We start from the raw sequence: 18,961 nt of genomic DNA on the forward strand, positions 1-18,961 counted from the left end.
AGATTTGGCTGAAAGGTGGGGGGGGGAGGTGGTAAGGGTGGCCCAGCACAAGCAATGAAGGGGACCACATTCCATTCCACAAGCAATGGAATTCCCAGAATTTGGAACCCAAATAGAAGGCTGACAAAGAATGCAGTGGCAAACGGGGATAGAAATATCTATATAGATATATAATCTGACCTATTTATTACAGATAGTTGTAGACTCGGTGGAAAATCAAGGACACAGTTTTCCTAGCAGAGGTGTATGAAAACCAAGCTTTAGAACTGTGACTCAGAAACAAGACAGTAACTCTGAGTACTGAAATGGGGTTTTGCAATTCAATGCCAGTATAGATTACGAATTTTGACTTGGCTGTTTGAATGTTGAGATGCCTTCTTCTGATGCGTCGGGACTGTCACCTGCAGACGAGGTTACCGGTTCCTGTTTATTGCGCGGCTACTCGTGCAGAAACGTTCAGCAATAAAGAACTGCGAGCAGTCGCTAGAGATCGGCACAGGCGTGTCAGGGCTCGCCCTGGCGGTGCCGGGCAGGCAGATCCCACCGCAGGGAGCCTCGGCTCAGCGCTCACCAGAGGCTCAGGGCCGGTCTTTGCCCGGTGTCTCGCCCAGGCCGTGCCCCAGCCCCGGCCGCAGCCGGCCCGGGCCCGGCGGGACGCGGCCATGGCAGCGCCGCGGGGGCCGCCGGGAGCGCGGCCGGCCCGCCCCGCCGGGGCCCGGCTCTGCCGGCGTCCGGAACCGGGACCGCCCTGTCGGTAACCGGGACCGCCCCTGCCGGCCCGCCCTGCTCGGCAACCGGTGCCGCTCCCGCCGCGGCCCCGCCATGAGCGGCGGGGCCAGCCGCCCGAGCCCGCCGCCCGCTGAGGGCGAGCCGCCCCCCAGCCCCTCGGAGGGCTCGCCGCTGTCGCTCGCGTCCCGCTGCAGCTCCCCGGGCCGTGAGGAGCCGGAGCAGGAGCGGGCGGAGGCTCCCGGAGGCTCCCGGAGCCCGCCGGGCCATAGGTAACCCCTGCGGCAGGGACCGGGCTCCAGGGGGCTCGGGGCTGCCTTGCACTCGCTTCCCTCTGCCGGCGGCAGAAGATTATTTTACATAAATATAGCCTTGTTTGCAGACATGAGCGACGAGCGCCTTAAGTGCCTTGTTTGTTTTTGGTGTTGTTTTTTTTTTTTTTTGAGTATCTTGGAAAGTCTAAAAGTGCCGGTGAAGTGAAGGAAGGTCAGCAGAGCTTCACGGGGTGCAGGTTTCCATGGGGAGCAGTGAAGGAACATGGACCATACTGCACTTTACTTAAAAGCATTTCTTGAAAAAAAGTGCTGAAAGTCCAGGGGAAGAGTGTTCAAGTGTAGCCAGAGGCTTTGGAGTGAAGAGATCAGCTAGTTCATGGTCCCTTCTTTCCGTTTTCCTGTTGGCTCTCTGTATGCTACTTCCCAGTGAGCAGTTTTGTTCATGCCCCTTGGAGTTCTGTTGCAGTTTCTTCATGCTACATCACGTCTTTGAGCTTCAGAGGCTGTTGGAAGCAGCTCCCAATCGGGCCTGTTGCTGCGGTGTTCTCTGGCACACTGAGGTGCAGCTGAAGACAGCCCCTTCTAGGGTCTGAGCTGGCAGTCCTGTTAAACCGTGGGCTAAATACACTGGGCTGGTATGGGCACTGCCGCTGTGTCTCACTAAGTGCCCACCTTGTGTTCAAATAGCAGCTTCTGTGTGTGGCTGCCAGGATCTCAGAAGTGCAATAGTAAAAACCATTTCTTATGTAGCCCCCCCATGCGCTCTGAGTATTGTTGTTGTCCTCTTAAAAGTACACAAGAATTGGAGGCAGCTATGCTGTGGGAAATGCAATATTTGCAAAAGAGAAGGGGTGGGAGCAAGGCCTTGTTAATGCTGTTAGGCATTTTCATGTTTTCGTTGTGGATCCAGTGTTATGTTTGATGTGTCGCCTTTGTGAATATACAACAAACAATAATCACTGCTCACTATTAATCACATTTGGGTCTAATGCCAAATGTCTCTCCTTTGATTTAAGATACTTACTTAGAATTAAATGTGCATGTGAGAATAGGCTATTTTAAGAAATCTATTGCTTCAATTATTTTGAGGAAGTTCATAGCTGCTAGAATTTCAGAAAATGGTCCTGTGAAATTCAAGGTGTGAGTGGTTTAAAATGCATGGTTGGTGTGCCAGGAGAGTGTGACTGGTGGCTGGAATGCACACCAGGGAAGACGGGGTTCTGGTGCAATTGGAGAGCTTTAGACACAGTATTGGATAAGTGTGTCTCCTCACAGATCTTTATACTGAGCTTGTGTTTTCCTGTTTAAGCTTCATTTTGTGTTATTTTTTAGTCATCTGCAGTAAGTTTTCAATCTATTACTATGAATATTTTTTTTTTTTACAAATTGACATCTTGAATTTCATGAGTACTGATAGAAGAAAATACATAATAAATACTATTTTTCCTAATTTATTCATTCTCCTAGTACTTGTTCCAGGTTGGTTTAATTTGTCAGCTGTGTTCCACTAGGTGCCATAATGCAAATCATGCAAAGCAAATCAATGTATTGAGGAAGTATCCCTGCCCAAAATGTCAAATCTGTACAAAGTTATGTTTTTTTTTTTTTCCTGAATGTGAATGTATAATACTTTTGTCCTTTAATGAACTTTCAGAGACTTATTTTCTTATAAAATGTGTTATTAGGCATTCTTAAGTGGCATCTCTTACCATATGTATGTGTTTAAAAGCTGTCTTTGTTAAAATTTTGGTCTTTATTAATGCTGTAGCATAAAAGCCCTAGATGTGTGTGGCTGTGCTGGACTGGTGTGTTTGGTCTGTGCTGCTTCTGACCTTGCATTGTCTGTGTGTCAGGGTGTCCCTGTCAGTTCTGTCACTCTGCATTTCACACCGTAGAAGTGGGTTTGTCTGGGGAAATAAACCTGCTCCAGGTAGGTTTCCGTGTGAGTCAGTTACCCTGACCTGACCAGCAAAGTCCTGTTAGTGCAAACACACATGGGTAAAACAACAGGGAAGAGTAGGACAAAACTGTAACACTGACTTTGTCCCCAAATGCTTTCTAGCACAGAAATGTGTTCTAAAGATGACTGGGACAGAAAATGTTGTGCAGTTGAATGTTGGAGTACTGCTGTGTCCTGAGTATGTTGTACTTTTGTATTGATAAAATACAGATGTCTTACATTTAAAAATTTGATTTCTGGAGCATTAGCATAATATGCTTGTTGGGTGCTTCTTCTGTATCTTAGGTTCAGCAAAGAGAATTCCTCACTGTAGCGGAGTATATATGTAGGTAGGTATTTCCAGAGCCTGAACGTCCATAGGAAATAGTGAAGTCTAGTTTCATTGCTTTGTTCTCAAGAAAAACTTGTGGCAGACAGAAACAAATCTTTTAAAGAAATCTCTTTACCTGTTTTCAGATTTATCTGACTTGGACGCTAATGCACTGTGTTACTTAGGAAATAGTACATGTATGGAATATTGTATAAGATATTTGTGACCTGGGGCTAGGATTGCTGCAATATTCATGAGTGAAGAAGTTATGAGTGACTTAGGTAAGATATCCTATTAAACATCTAATAGAACCTTGTATAATACCATCAAGTGTTGTATGCTGGCTGTATTTCTTCAGCACATTTCCTGTGAAAGTGTTTTAAGATGGAAAACATCCTGGATTGAACAGATGGATTTGTAATGAATACACTCTTAGTGCTGAGGTTTCTTGGTACCGTGAATCCATCTGTGTAAGGCTTGAACAAAGAAAATAACATTGTCTGCTTTTGCTTTGCTTTTGCTGAAGACCACTGGCTACAAGGAGCTTCTTGTGACCACAGACAGGATGTTAATGTTCAATCTCTGTTCTTTCTTGGCTTCCATCTGTGAGAAGCAAAGGGACACTGATGTTACAGGTATTCTTTCAGTTTAGTTCCTAAAAGGTAGTGTTCCAATCTGTTCCGCAGTCTAAATCACTAACAAGCTAGAATTTAGTAAGTAAAATGCAGACTGTGAGGGGGATGGTCAGAGTGTATTATAAATGCCATTTATCCATTAGGGAGATTAGTAAACAAGTAGAAAGCTTATATCATTGTTGTCACATTATGCCATGAAAGAAAAGTACTTTTTCAAGACAATAACACTAACTTTTCAGTGAAATACATTATAGATAATACTCTCTTCATTTCTTTTTTCTAATTCAGGAAGGCTGAACACTCTGAAACAGCAGTGGGGAGAAAAGTGTCACCTTTGAAAGATAACCTTTCACCATGGGAAGAGTGGTTCATTGGCAAAGAGAAGGAGCTGCGTGCCCGCTTACAGGCCAGAGCTGCAGAGGTGACCACATCCAGCTTTTCTGATTCTGAGTCTAATAGAAGAGAGCAGACACAGGATTTTCTTTTCCTTGGTTGTAGAAACATGAGTAGTTGTTTTTTTAGTGCTTTAGGCCTCCATAGAGTTGGTGTTTGTCAGTGCTGGTGTGATTCATGTTATGTGCATTTTCTTTTGCTGCGTGTTACGCTTCATTGAACTGGTGCTGTATAATATTTTTGTATCTGTCAGGTCATGGTTCGATGTTAGAAGATTAAAACATTTATGTAATTACTGCCTTGATTTTCATCATGGGTGCATAGGCCTACATGTAGGTTGTAGAAGAAGATGGGATGTGTGCTGGTTCTAAGTGTGCCAAGCTACACTGTTGGTTCTGAGGAACAATGTTGTTACCTGCTTAGCACATAATTTTACAGCTGTTTGGTGTCCTTTCCCAGGAAAGGAATCCCCGCTACAGCATTTTTTTTCCTTATTCTTTCTTTTTGCCCCTTGCAGATGAGTAGTTCTTGAGAACCAGGGCTGGGTCTCAATTAAGTGAGAGCACCCTATCTTTTCCTGATTACTCTGTTTGTAGTTGCAGTTGGTTAAATTACACCATTGTTGAACATCAAATGGGAAGTATTGCGTAGTGATTAGAGCAATCACATCAAAATTAGATAATTTCTCACTTTAGTTACTGATTAACTGCTTGACCTTGAATGTTTTCCTGGCCTTTCTGGGATTATCTGTAAAGTTTTATGTGGGCTACCTCATGTTGTGTATAAAACACCTACCACTGGAAGGCTCAGGAACAGAATTTTACAGGTCAGCAGTACACCAAAGTAGTTTGCTAAACTTGAGGAATATTCTTTGATCCTTTAATCCACATCCACCAAATGTTCCATGACTTCCCATTTGTATTCTTGATTGGTAATGTAAATGTAAGCTGGCTGATGTCTCTCAACTAAGTATTAAGAACAGTTGTAGAACAAGCATTGCTTAAGGCCATGTAGAAAATAGTCATACAGTTTGTAAGATTTTGAAAACATTAGATGTTAAACTGCAGCAAGACAGAGCGAAAACCTTATATTTGGGAGAAAAATATAATCAACATTTTTGTAGGATGCCAGAAGAGAATGAGATATGTGATATTTATACCAAAAAATGTTGCTCTGTTTGCATTATAAAAGTGTTCTAAACTTCTACAGAAACCAGGATCCCTGCACTACAGGTGTCTTGGAACTCAAGAGAGATGTTACTTGGGGTAACTTTGCCTCAATGCAGCAACAACTGTATTTTCAAACTATGTCTGTATTGTGGGTGTTTGAGCTTTCTGTAAGCTTCTACTGATGTCCTACTGAACTGAAATTCTGTGTCATAAGAAAGGGGTTCTCTCTGAAACTGACTGCAGTGTAGGGACCAAAAAATCAGTTTCATGGAAATAATTCCATCTGTGTTTGAAGGTATAAATTTTCATTGAAAATTAATACTTTGTGTTAATGTTACTGTTGGAGAAGATGGACACCTCAAATTGTCTCCTTAGTTTTTTTTCTTTATTAACTTCACTGGAGAGATACAAATGGTTGCATATATACTGTATGTTATATAAATATACTTGGAAAATTTCTTCTCACCTTCCAATTAAAACTCCTGTTTGAAAATTTGCTAGAATCTGCAATAATTTTGGCTTTAGTAAGCCTTGTGTTAAGCCCTAAAGTTCTAATAGTTCTGGTACTAAAAATCACAGGTGAATAACACTTCACTTAGCTTTTCATACCATTCACAGTGCAGAGCAGTACACAGTGTAAATTTTAAATATTGTAGGAGAGTACTGCTGCAAATTAAGAGTCTGCTGACTAAAAAGGCATTTCAGTAAGCTGAGGAATTATTTGATGCATTTAATTGCTTCCAAAGCCTAATTAAAATCTGTATTTTTAGTTAATATCCTCAAAATTATACATTTTCATTAATTGTATTTCATAGCATTTCTGTGTTCACTGCCATTCTTCTGCTCTAAAATCTTAATGAAGGAAAATATACCAAAATCTAATGCTTACATTGCTTTAACTGCAGCACTACTGCCAGTATTGCTGTAAATGGTCACCACAGATTTGAAATGTATACTTTTTTGTAATTAGGAAATGAATAAACAACTCGAGGAAATGAAGCAAAATCAAGAATGGGAAAGAAGAAAAAGAATAGCTGAAGAGAAACACAAGGAATGGGTCTTAAAAAAGAGAGAAGAGGTAAATATTGCTTTGACTGGAAATATTCTAGTAGATGGCATGCTTGAGTAAGCCTGTGTAAAATTTACTCAGTCTGTTTGCCATGTTTTCAGTTAGCTGAGTAAATGGCTGCTTTAATTGAAAATTATAAGAACATGCCAAAGCAGCTAAACATTTTTTCAAGGTTGATATTTTTTTTTTTTTCCTGTGGGGTACGAGGGGATTTGTTTTCTGAGTAGTCACATAATTGACAATGGGTGTGCATCTTATGCAGTAGCCTTCTGCTGGTGATAGCAGGGATTTTGGTCTTCAGTGCACCCAGAATTCCCAGGTTCAGTGCCCAAACATTTTTGGGTAAGTGTACATCTTGACTGTGTGCAATGTTTTGTACACCAGGCAGAACCAGAAGAAGGATTTAGTTAAATATCACTATGGGCAGGCAAGGAGTATTTACCACAGGATGTGGTTTAGGAGGGGTAACTGAGGTGTGGGGCCAGATTGAGGGAACTGTCAGAAGACACAGTTAGCAATTGGGAATTCCTACAGCCAGTAAGGAATTTCGGGGTGGGATCAAAAGGCTTTTGAGTTCTCTGGAGGGAGTGCCTGGGTCCAGGGTGAGAAACAGTGCTGGTCTCAGTGGGGCTGTGTGACAGCTGTGTCACAGCAGGTGAGCACTTGCCCTGGGTGGCAGCAATGGGAGCCCAAGGCGTGTCCAGTTCGTGTGTTCATAGTCCTGTGGTCTGCAGCAATACCAGCTGCTCACTGCATCCACTTCTGCTTCTGAGCAAAAGCAGATGAAAATTTACCCAGAATATCTCAGCAACACTAGCTGGGTGGGATGGGCAGACCTCCTACATTTAGAACTCCTTCAGATTCAGCCTAGATGCAGTAGACTAACATATATTTGGATCTAACCTAATTCATCTTAGTCTCAGTGCTGGTTGGATAATTGGCAGAAACCCTCTGCAGAACCTATCCTGCTCTATTAATTTCTTATTACTTGTATTACTAATTAAAGTACACAGGTAAAAGTAGATTTATTTTTCAGCATATACAATTCCATTTTCCTCTTCCAAAATGAAATTTAAATGAAAATTAAATTCTGGTTGTCTGTAACTATTCGTTGGCTTGAAGAAGTTGGTCTGCCTCTTAAAATAGTTTTAGTTCAAAACCAGAGTTTTCCTTCTGCCTCCTCCTCACTCCCCCTACCACCTCCTTCAGCTTCCATAAATTTCTACTTATTTGTGTTTTCCTTGGAACTCTGTGGATTTAGTGGTTAACAATTTATATTCTGTTGTCAGTGGGATTAGGAGGTTATTTTTATGGTAATTGCACCAGCCCAGAAGACAGGAGAAAAAAAATGCTTGTGTCTGGACTTTATCAAATTATGTTTTGGAAGCATAGGGTCATCCTTAGAGCAAGTGGTTAGAAAAAAGTAAGCTGATTTTCATTTAAATCAGACGATTCATTGGCTAGTCTTTTCTATAAACCACACTCAAATCAAGGATGGACTGAGTTTAAAAGCTTAGCTGTCCATAGGATATTAACATTTGTGCTGTGTAGACTGTCCCACCTCAAGTTTCTGCAAGACTATTTGTGGATTTGGATACAGACTGAAGGACAAATATGTCAATTCAGTGACTAAGATGTTTAAAGGTGCATCAAGATTTCACCTGTAGTTGAGGTAATAGTCGTGAGCACTGACATTTGATATCCTTTTTTTGGGGAGTGTATACATATCTCCTGTTTTTAAAACACTTATTTTCCTCATAGAAGTATCCGAAGATGCTTCTTGGGGCAAAGCTTGCAGTATTTTTTCACTGAAATTTGCATTAGGCACTCACCTTTTTGGAGCTCAGTTATTGGTTCTGAGCCCTGTGTGCAGAAAGTGCTTTATTTGGAAGAGGCAGTACTTTCAGGGACCTTACCTTTGTAATTCCCACAAGGCTGTGTCCTGTCCCATTGCTCAGTACTGTAGTGATAAAGAAAAGAGGGCACACGTGAGCACACGTGAAACTTCTTCCTTCATCTCGAGCATCCAGCACCAGGAGACACTGCTGGAACTGTCTTTGTCCTGGGAATGTGAGACATGCTTGTGAGAGAAGTAAAATGTTTGTATATGCATAAGAGAATTCTGGTTTTCTGTATGTCAAGCCAGTATTCTTACATGGCAGTTTTAGTTGTGATGCTCTCTTTAACTGTTAAATATACTCCTTTAGGGTGAGGTTAGGAAGCAAAGCTTGAACACTGTTTTTGTTCACTACTGGGTTTTTTTTTTATTATTTAATATAGATTAAAAAATATATGCTGTTGTGGTTTTCTTATGGTTCTATATATTTTGCAGAAACTATTTTTGAAAGTAAAGGAATCCTAGCTATTTAGTGTTCCTCTATGTAAATAGCTTTTGTGGTTCTTAAAGGTGGTAAATGGACTAGAAGTAGTGTTTTGAAATACGAGCTATCAAAGAACATTGAAGCCATGAAATATGTTTATAGAAATATTTGTTCATGGCAACATTTTTCAGCTCACTAGGAATTAAAAGCTTAATAAAACCAATTTTTAGGAACTATCTTGGACCTGATAATGCCTTTACAATTTTCAGTAAGATACTGAATCCCTCCTGGACAAAAATAGTCTCACTTTCTCTCCCTCTTAAAGTTGAGCCATTTGTGGGTAAACAATAAATTGTCTGTTAACTTTTTAGCAAGTATCAATTGAAATATTTTAAATATAAAATAATGCTAAGCATGCTTTTGATTCCAGAAGGAAAATGAACATAACATGATTTTTTTATGTAACTAAAATGTTTATTTCTGAGTTACTGATAGCTTTAGTGATAAAATGAAGTGGCTATGGTTGTAAATGCTGAGCAAGTAAGTTTGGTATTGAGTTCCTGTTTTATGTGAATTTGTGATGTGAAGTCTCTTTCATTCCTGTCATCAGCTGTGGGACTGAACACTTTAGTAAGGTAATTTCAGTAAGGTACCTATAATTGTGGAATTGCAGATTGCAAATCAAAGTATGAAAAGCTTTTGTGAAATGCCTTGTGAATGCATAAAATGTGGAGAGCCTGTAAACTGCCATGACAGTTTAATTCTTTATCACTGTCATCACAGTCAGAACCTCTTAGGAATTATTGCTGAATAAAATATTAGCATTAAAGCTCAGGCCTGATGACAACAGGTTTTTGATTGCATATTAAAAAAAAAAAAGCAGCTCTGATGCAGTGCACTCTACCTTGTACAATCTAATATGGTATCTCGAAATCATATTTAATCCACCTTTACTGGCTCTGCAAAGCTGCTGCATTTTTACAATGTCAATAGAGCATGAACTTAGAAATACCTGGAGTACGCAATTCATATATATACGTGAGTGTACATATAAATATTTATATTATTATTGTTGTGGGTTAGCCCCGGGAGGCAGCTGAGACCCTCCCTTCCTCCCCCAGCTTTTCTTGCTGAGCAGGATGGTCTGGGATTTCCCTTGGGCTGGGGGCTGTCAGTTCTGGCTGTGCCCCCTCCCAGCTCCTCGTGTGCCCCCCAGCTGTGCCCTGCTGGCATGGGGTGAGAGGCAGAAAAGGTCTTGAAGCTTTATCAGCACTGCTTAGTGGTAACTTGTTATCACAAACAATTTTTTTTTCTCAAATCCAAACATAGCACAGCAGGAGCTGCTGTGAAGAAAATTAACTCCATCCAAACCAAAACCCAGTACATGTGTTGTGCATGTGTTTGCAACAGTGACAGAAATCCCCAAAGAGGAATACTTGCATTCCAAAATAACTGCAATTCTGAAACTCATTTTGTTAACATCCCTGTATTTAATGTTTGCATGTAATTCTTTATTCTGTAGTAATGTGATACCTATCAAAGTTGTAACAGCACAAGTAGTGAAGTTAGAATTTTCCATTGGAAAAAACAATTATTCTAATACCAATCTAAAATTGACTGTAGCATTTCTAAATACTTTCTGCATTGTTGAATAGAGAATAAGGCAACAATTTTTTTCTATAAAAGTAAACATTACCAAGCAGGCATTAAAGATGGAATTTGAATGTTCAACAGTTTTTATTGTTCTTTTCTTTTCAATAAGTCCCCTTTACTTACTGAAAGATATAATTTGTAGTGGAAACTAGGTACAGGATGGAAAAGTTCTGTTGGAATGTTTTTTCATTGAAAATTTTGTTCTTTCCATTTACTATGCTGTTGGCTGGTAGTCTTTATGAGAAGCAAAAAGCATTAAGGAGTATATGAAAGCCTAGAACCAACACAGTGTGCAGTAATGAATGACAGTGTCCTTGGAGCAGCCTTCCCTTTTTGGTGTGCTGGTTCCTCCAGAAGAGACACCTAGGTGCCAACTCTTACACCAAAGGCTTTTTGTTTAATGTCTCTTTTATCTCAGCATGGTTAATACAGAGCACAGATTGTTCCACAGCTTGAGCATGACTTTCAAGTTCAAAAGCTGTGCTTGCTCATGCTCTCTGTCTTTCATCCAATGGGTTGGTAATGATTTTGTGAGGAATAGTAGCACTTCCACAGAAGGGGTGGGGAATCCTGTCATGCCAGCCTGCAGCTTGGGGACATGTTAATTGGAATCTCCTCTGGCAGAAAGGTGATGAAATCCAGATCTTTCCTGTCTGGGTTAATATTCTCACAGCTGAACTGTTGTTGAGTCAAACACTGGTTGCTAATGGAGAGCCTGATGTACTATGCTTTTTGCTGACAGTTTAGACTTGAAAGAGATGCCAAGATGTCCACTTATTTAAGACTGAAGCCTTTCAAGAAGTGTTTTTGTGAGGGAAGCTGCTAGTAGAAATGCTTTCCAGTCATGAGAACCAACTGCATTAAAGAACTAAAATTTTGTTTACATACCTAAGTCTGTCTTTACATATCTAATTTTTTTTTTTTTTCTGAGTCTGGGCTTAATTTCTTACGGATTTTTTTTCCCCCATATTGTGGGTCTTTTGCTCTCTGGACCTGAAAAGTCTTTACACAGAATTTTTCTGTGGTGTCATGCATGACCAATGCCATGGTTATAATTTTAAGTTGTACCTGAATCTTAATCTCCTTTAGATTGCTGTAAGTAGAATGAACTAATTTCTCATGTTGAATGTTAGAATGAGTTTTAGACAGCATTTTGGAAGAGGAATTCAGTGTGACAGGTGAATATGAATGGTCAATTATTTCAGCAGCATTCATGGAGTCCATATTCTTCTGGAGATCCCAGGAGTGTTCCAGGAACAGGTACACTAAATCTTTGTGCTTGTCACATGCATCGAGTCCCCACATGAAATGAACACAGTTTGGGAGAAAGATGCAGTAATTCTCCAGTTCCTAGGCTGCAGTGGGGTCTGCCCTGACTGTGAACTTGAGCAGTAAATTGGTATAAACCAGCTTGTCAAGAGCCATTTTCAGCTCAGGCTGTTGCTGATCTCCTTTGTAGCCTCTTGTTGTTTTCACATGGAAATTCTAGAGAGATTAGAGAAGTATTCATGTGGGCTAAGCCTGGTCACTGAGTTGTGTTATGGAGCAAAGTTGAAAAGATAATTACAGCTGTTTGAATGTCCCTGATTTCCAAGAGTGCCAGAAGTAGTTAATGTCCACAATTATTATGAGGATAAACAAGTAAATTAGGATGTATGTTCTGATGTTGGCAATGTGGGCTTTTCCTGTATTTTGCCATTGGTCAGCATTAACTGATGCTAGAATATGCTAGCTAAGATGTCAGCAAACAGCTGTGAAGTAGAACTCTTGTCTGTGAAAAGAAACATGTCACATTCTGCAGATCATAAGATGGAAAGGACTGCTTTGAGAAGTATCTTAAAAATATCAATCACATATTAGTTTCTGGAAATGCTTCCACTCAGGGGCAGTCTACACAGAAAATGCAGAACAGAAAGCACCTCTGCACTTTGCTCATTCCAGCCTCTCGATTGCTCAGTGATGTGAAAATACAGAAATACATATTCTTATAGTTTTCTTCCAGCTGGATATAGTGCCTCTGTTTCAAAAGCAATTAGGGTTTTTTTTCCCTGCATGGAAAATTATTTAGTGTTCTTACCTTCTGTCAGGACACTACTTCAAATTTTAAAATCCTTTGACCATTCACCAGATCTGTGTGGGTCTGGTTTTTCTGCAGAAGACACCTGCTGTGGGCAGTCACCATCACAGCTTTGTGGAACAGGGGATGTGTGTGGGCTGGGGGATTTCCAAGGACTCACCTAAGCCAGGCTTCATTGCGTTCTCAGACCTGATAGAATCACAGCACAGAGCACTGAACCTTCAGGGTAGATTTGGATCCTTTCTCCTTGACCATGTGCTTGGCCAGGGTGGCAGGAGAACAAGCCTTTCTTGCAGTGACTAATTGAATGTTTTACAATCAATACCTTAATTTAGGTAATACCACAACCATATAGCAGTGTAGGTAAATTTACTGGGGTTTAGTGAATAGATTGTGACTGTTTTGAACACAAGATCAAAGAGAATTTTAAAAATCTAAACAACACCAAGCATAAACAATATTCACATATACATGGAAGGAAAGGAAAAGTAGCAGTGAAGAACATGGACATTAATATGCACATTCATAGCATTTTTTATAGACTTCTATAATGAGGATGGGTTACTAAAGCTGGGGATGTGGTCTACACTAACTATATGAAGGAAAATCTGTTCTGATTGTGAGAGAAAGAGGAAGCATTTCTGGTTTGTCTGCAGAAAAATTTCTAGGCAGTGTATAAAGTCTGCAATTCTGCAGGGAGTCCCCCTGTCTTAGGGATGTCTCACTGGAAGTAAAACTTAGCAATAGTCGTGGCTTTCATGGTAGTGTGTGTGGCATGTTATTGTTTACATAGGACCTAATTTAACTTTGAGTCAGCCTAGAGAGTAGCTAGACTCATCTAAGTATTGTGATTTAAAATAGATAAGTTAAGAAGCTTCCCTGCCTTGCTTTTGTAGTATTTAGACAGATTTGTAGTCTACTTTTTGCTTATAAAGGTTTTGCATTATGGAACCATTCCCCTAAGTATGGAAGTAGCCCCCTTTTTTTTTTTTTTTTTCAGTTTTCTCCTATATTTATTTTCATGTCTTTTATACAATAAACCCTTAGGTAAAGATTCCAGACACTTCATAAAGGTTACAAGGAACAGAAATGAGAGCTATTGTCACTCTTTAAATGAAAACACCTCCCTCTCCAGATCAAGCAAAGGCCAGTAGATATGTGGTTGTTTGCTTAGAGCAGGATCCTCAGAACACTGTTGTTGGATACACACACACTGAAAAGATGTAGAAGTGAGTGAGGCCTCTGGTGTTTCTCTGTTCCAAATCATACAGGCAGCAATTTCACTTCACCCTCAAGTTATCATTTTGCTTACCCCAGAATGTGTTTTCTCATTTTCCTTTTCATAATTTGAAGAGGAGAATTGTGTGGATTGATTTATTAAAGTAGTCCCTGTGTGAATAAATGGAAGGGTATAAATACTGAAGAGAATGCCACAAAATATGAACTGTATTTTTATGTGACATTTTTTTATTGTTTAATTTATGCTGAACTGTGCTGAACAATCTGCATATCTCAGTGACTCTTAGAAGGGGGCAGTTTACCCGACTTGCATTTGGAACTGTAGTTTGCTCTAGATTCACTGACAAGTAAAGCTAACACATCACTGTTGAGAATTGCAACATATGTATTTCATTCCCAGAAATATTGAGATGTGTCTAAAGTGTTTAAAAATCTCTGAATAAATAAAACAGAGCAGTAAAGCTGTGGAGATCTGAAAGTAAAATTTTTATTGTCTTTTTTGACAAGTTTGTATGTCTATCATACCTGGAATCTAGCAGTGAATAGGTTCTGATTTCAAAAAGCTTATAGCATCATATATTTTTTCATGTTTATGGTAATTTTCTTTGTAATTGTGTAATAAAATTTACTGTATTCCTCAAAAGAATTGCTCATTGGAATATACTAAAAAAATTCTGTTCTATTTTTTTGATGTGTTTCATATAGGAAAGAAGAGAAAGAAAACGAAAACTGAACAAAGAAATGACAGAAAAAGCCACAAGGGAACTAGAAAAAATGCAGTTAAAAGAAAAGGCTGACGTAAAGTATAAAGAATGGTTAGAGAAGAAGAGAGCTGAAGAGGCAGAAAAGAAGAAAAAAGAGAAGGTGTTAATGAACTGACCATTTATATGGATGGAGTTACTTAATCTGCAACTTCTTGCAGATTCAGATTTGATATATTCAAATCTGGCATTGAATATATGGACATCAAATGGCAGTGTTGTACATGAAGAAAAATCTTTCAGGAGTTACAATGTTAGTGCATTAAAGGCACTGTGGTATGGTCAGCAAAGTAAGATGCATATTAGTGCATTTTTGTTAATAGCATTTGATATTTTTTTTAGGGAAACACTGGAGTAACATGGAGGTTGGGGGTTGGGGTTTTTTTCAGTCTTAAACCAAAAAATGCATATTTTCCATTGTTAGGACAAGATGCTTGTATTTGAAGAAATATTTGAGTTGTATTCAGCAATCTGGAAATGGGCAAAAAATTATTTACTATTTTGTATATGTTGTACAGGGCTTTGTCTAGGACTACCTTTTATTTTTTATTTCTAGGAAAAAGAAAAAGAACGGGAGGCTGAGCTACAGGAGAAGAGAACAAGATCAGAGAAAATCTTTAAGGAATGGCTGCAAAATGCTAGAAATAAACCACAACCTGCTTTAAATGGTTATGGTTTCCCACATGGGAGGTCTACAGGTTTGTATGTACAGTACAAATATGGAGTGATGGGGGTTTGTGGTTCCTTCCTTCTAGTATTTTAGTGTAAAATAAAAGCTGTTTGAGACACTCATCTAATACCTAGTTTTGGCACATAGGAATGGTTACTTATGCTATAAGTCAGGGAAACAGGTTGAGACCTTTTGTGTCTTTTTCTTAGCTTTTTTTTTTATTTGGGAGGAAAATGACATTTTGGAGATAATTATGTGGCATACCAAAGGATGATTTCATCCGATTTTTCTTACCAGGCATAGGAATCTCTAGAACAAAGTACTGGGTCCTGTGAATCACATTATTTATGTCATTTTCAAGTTAGTTTTTGTGTTACAGAAGGTGTGTGTCAGCACATCTGAATGCCCCTTAGAAAAGAGGTGGGGTTTTGAGGCACAAGAACAGTTAGAAGCTGGCAGAAGTCCTGTCTGAAAAAGGAGACAGGAGCATCAATCTGTGTTCTGAGCTAAAATTATGCTTTTCACCTGCACTGCACCTCCTTGGCTTCTGTAATCCTGGTCCATTTTTGTTTGAAAACATTTTTCTGTGCAACTAAAATAATTGCTTCTGTTTGACTTTGCAACAGAAATAGTTTTGAGACCAAAATTCTGATCTCTGAATGTTTAAGAGACAGGAATCTCTGAATGTTTAAGAGACAGGAATCTCTGAATGTTTAAGAGACAGGTATAAAGCAGGTGAACAACCTTTACTCTTCTGCTTACATTTATTTGTATATAGTGATATACCTTGCCTTGCTGTTTTGGTTGGACCTGCATTATATACTGACAGCTGCAATCATTTATTTAAATGATTTTTGAAAAATATTTGTTTACGCACTTGTGTCATTCAGTGTAACGTATTACAAACTTTGAAGTGTAGGCATCATGTGGCTGCGTAAAACAAAGTAGCAAATTTGTAGACATTGACAGTTTTTAAGAACACAAAGGACTGAGCATTCAACCTGCTTATTATTTCAGTAGAGGTGAAGAATATACCAGTGACTGTGTAAAAAACAAAAAGGTGGAATGGTTATCATTTTGGGTCACTTTAAATATGTGATGTGCCTGTGCTGCCTTTCTCTGAAGATGTGTTGTATTTAGTCCAGATAATTATTATAACTGCTTGCATTGGCAAGCTTGTAGTGGAAATACTCCTTCTCAGTTATGTGTATTTTCTAAATGTTTCAGGGAGTGCTGATAGAAATTTGTATCCAGCTCCAGCATATTGTAACCCCATTCCTTGGAAGCCGGTACATGTGCCTCCCCCAAAGGAAGACAGAGTTCTCACCATGAAGAAGAGTCAGAGACCTGTATCTTGTCAGCCACGTGCAGCTTTACCAGTGGTGATTTCTAAGCCCAGGAGTAACCCTTGTACTGGATCCCTGTGCAGAAAGAAGTTATAGTCCAGAAGAAATGTCCTTACAATCTTGACCAAATCGGACCATAAATGTGACCTTCTGTGTAGTTACATGTCCAGTGCAGATTGCTTTGTGTCTTTTTTTCCCCATTTTTGTGAGCAGGTTTTGTGTTTACTGCTAGTTGACCAATCAGGCTTTTAATGTTTTTTTCTATATTGCATTTTAGTTTAAAAAAAAGGAGAAGATTAATTGTAATGGGAGTGTACCTTGATGCCAATAAAATGCACAGGGTTATTTCTTCCTTTCCTCTCTTGTTGTTAAAGGAGTTCTTTTGTATGTGTAGTTATTCTTTTGGGCACCAGTGTTCACTAAGTTATTTTAAAGATAAATTAATTTGTAACAAATTGTTTTAATTTGTAACAATTTTTAAAACAGTTCTTGGCTTAATGCAGTAGGAATTGGCGTGCCTCAGTTCCAGGGTTATCATGTCACTGTGATTGCAGATACAGTGGGATAGCTGGAGTGCTGCCAGCAATGGATACAGGCTCTTTGCTGGCCCTGATGTACAAACCAGGGACAGCTGGTCAGGGGTGTGAGGTTTGGTGCCAGTGACGACATGCATGAACCTGTGGGTGCACCTGAGAAAGCTGAGGAAGTGGCACATGTCACTGTAAGGATACTCTCAGTGGTCTTTGAGAGGTCTGGTGATAAGGGAGGTTCCTGAGAGCTAGAAGGAAGCGAGTGTCAAGCCAGCCTTCAGCAGGGGTGTGTGCCGGGGTGCAAGCCAGCAGTCAGCCTCACCTCAGTCCCCTGGACAGCTGATGGATGTGGCCAGTGCAGCCAGCAGCCTCCTGGGCTGCAGGGGAAGAGTCTGTCCCCTGTACCATAACTGTGAGACCACACTTGGGGTGCTGGGCCCATTCCTGGGCAGGAATGTGCCAGGAAAAGACTGACACTGACATTCTGGAGGAAGCTCTGTGAAGGGCCACAAAGGTGATGAAAGGATTGTAGCACCTGACAGACAGAAGCTGAGGGAGCTGTGACTGTTCAGCATGAAGGAGAGAAGGTCCAGTACTGTCTCTGAGCAATGTCTGTAAAAATCCCTGATGGCTGGAGAGAGAGAGCAGACCCTTCTCAGTAGTGCCCAGCGAGAGGAGAAGAGGCGGGGAGTGGAAATCAAAATACAGGAAATTCCATTTAAACGTGAGACAAAAATGTTAAGAGGAAGAGTCATCAAATGCTGGAAAAAATTGGCCAGTGGTGTGGAGTTTCCATTCTTGGATATACTCAAAACCTGACTGGACATAGCCCTGAGAAACCTTTTCCAGTTGGTCCTCTATGGAACAACAGAGTTGGACTAGACCATTTCAAGAGATCCATCCCAATCTCAACAATTCTGTTTTTAATGGTGAAAAGGAAAAAGCAGAAATAAAAAGACTTATTTTTTATGTTGTAGTTGAATCACTTTGAGAAATACCTTGTTATCCTTAAAAAGTTACAGTATTAAAAAGTATATTGCACATTATAAAACTTATGTGGTAAGAAAACACACCAAGTCATATTCTGGAATGTAAGTTTTCTATTGATCTAGTTCTAGGCTTAATGTTATATTTTAATTTCTTCAGAGCAAGTTGTAAAAAATAGTAAACTATCTCCTGTCAAGTTTATACCTAATACAATACTTGTACCATTACTTTGGGTGAATCAGTGTATACAATATGCCTGTGTCTGTTCTTTCTAGATAGTGGAAAATGCTAATGAGACTGCAACACCTTATAGTTGCACTGATAGATTATTTGCTTTGTGTTTGCATTTAGACTTTCACAAAGTCTTAATTTTACTGTATGCATTTAGGAGAAGTCTGGCATCTGTAAAATACATGAAACATCAAACTGTGAGTCTGTTAAGTAGAAGCACACAGAACACTGCACATTATCTTCAGCATGTAGAACTCTGTGTCCATATTTTTCTAGAGTAACGTTGTTGTAGGTGCTCGGTGGTGACTGGGGCTGGGGCTGATCCCTAATTGATCCCTAATTGGTCCCTAATGGGCTGCAGCCGTGCAGCACAGGTGAATGCTATTGAAGGTGAGGAGCCATGGAGTGCCCAGGGGTGCTGCCCAACCCCGCAGGGAGCAGAGGGCACACAGGGGCACTGCACCAACAGCAGGGCACTGAAGGTGGTCAGCAATGCTCAAAGCCTTCTCTGGTGTCGGTGGTGGCTCCGCTGTGGTTCCCATGTATTGGTGACCCCAGCATGATTTGGGATTTTGCTGTAGGGTGAGGTGGAGCCGGAGCCCAGCGCAG

The 18,961-nt window shown here is 40.1% G+C and overlaps 1 protein-coding gene across 1 annotated transcript; it reads left to right on the forward strand.

The window, feature by feature from the left end:
- The first annotated feature begins 764 nt into the window (after window positions 1-764).
- CCDC34 (coiled-coil domain containing 34) lies at window positions 765-18,103 on the forward strand. Its single transcript, XM_064426075.1, has 6 exons — window positions 765-998; window positions 4,195-4,327; window positions 6,439-6,546; window positions 14,533-14,691; window positions 15,145-15,286; window positions 16,486-18,103. Exons 1-6 carry the CDS (start codon window positions 823-825, stop codon window positions 16,698-16,700), a joined length of 933 nt encoding a protein of 310 aa, XP_064282145.1. The 5' UTR covers window positions 765-822; the 3' UTR covers window positions 16,701-18,103.
- The last annotated feature ends 858 nt before the right edge of the window (window positions 18,104-18,961 follow it).

The sequence above is a fragment of the Passer domesticus genome, chromosome 6, assembly GCF_036417665.1.
Source record: "Passer domesticus isolate bPasDom1 chromosome 6, bPasDom1.hap1, whole genome shotgun sequence".
In the NCBI taxonomy this organism is placed as follows: Eukaryota; Metazoa; Chordata; class Aves; order Passeriformes; family Passeridae; genus Passer; species Passer domesticus.

Excerpts from the sequence above, each read along its gene's own strand:
- CCDC34 (XM_064426075.1), top strand. The coding sequence starts at position 823 with ATGAGCGGCGGGGCCAGCCGCCCGAGCCCGCCGCCCGCTGAGGGCGAG. Across the intron at positions 6,547-14,532 it reads TCTTAAAAAAGAGAGAAGAG|GAAAGAAGAGAAAGAAAACG; the intron begins GTAAATATTGCT and ends TGTTTCATATAG. Across the intron at positions 15,287-16,485 it reads CCCACATGGGAGGTCTACAG|GGAGTGCTGATAGAAATTTG; the intron begins GTTTGTATGTAC and ends TAAATGTTTCAG.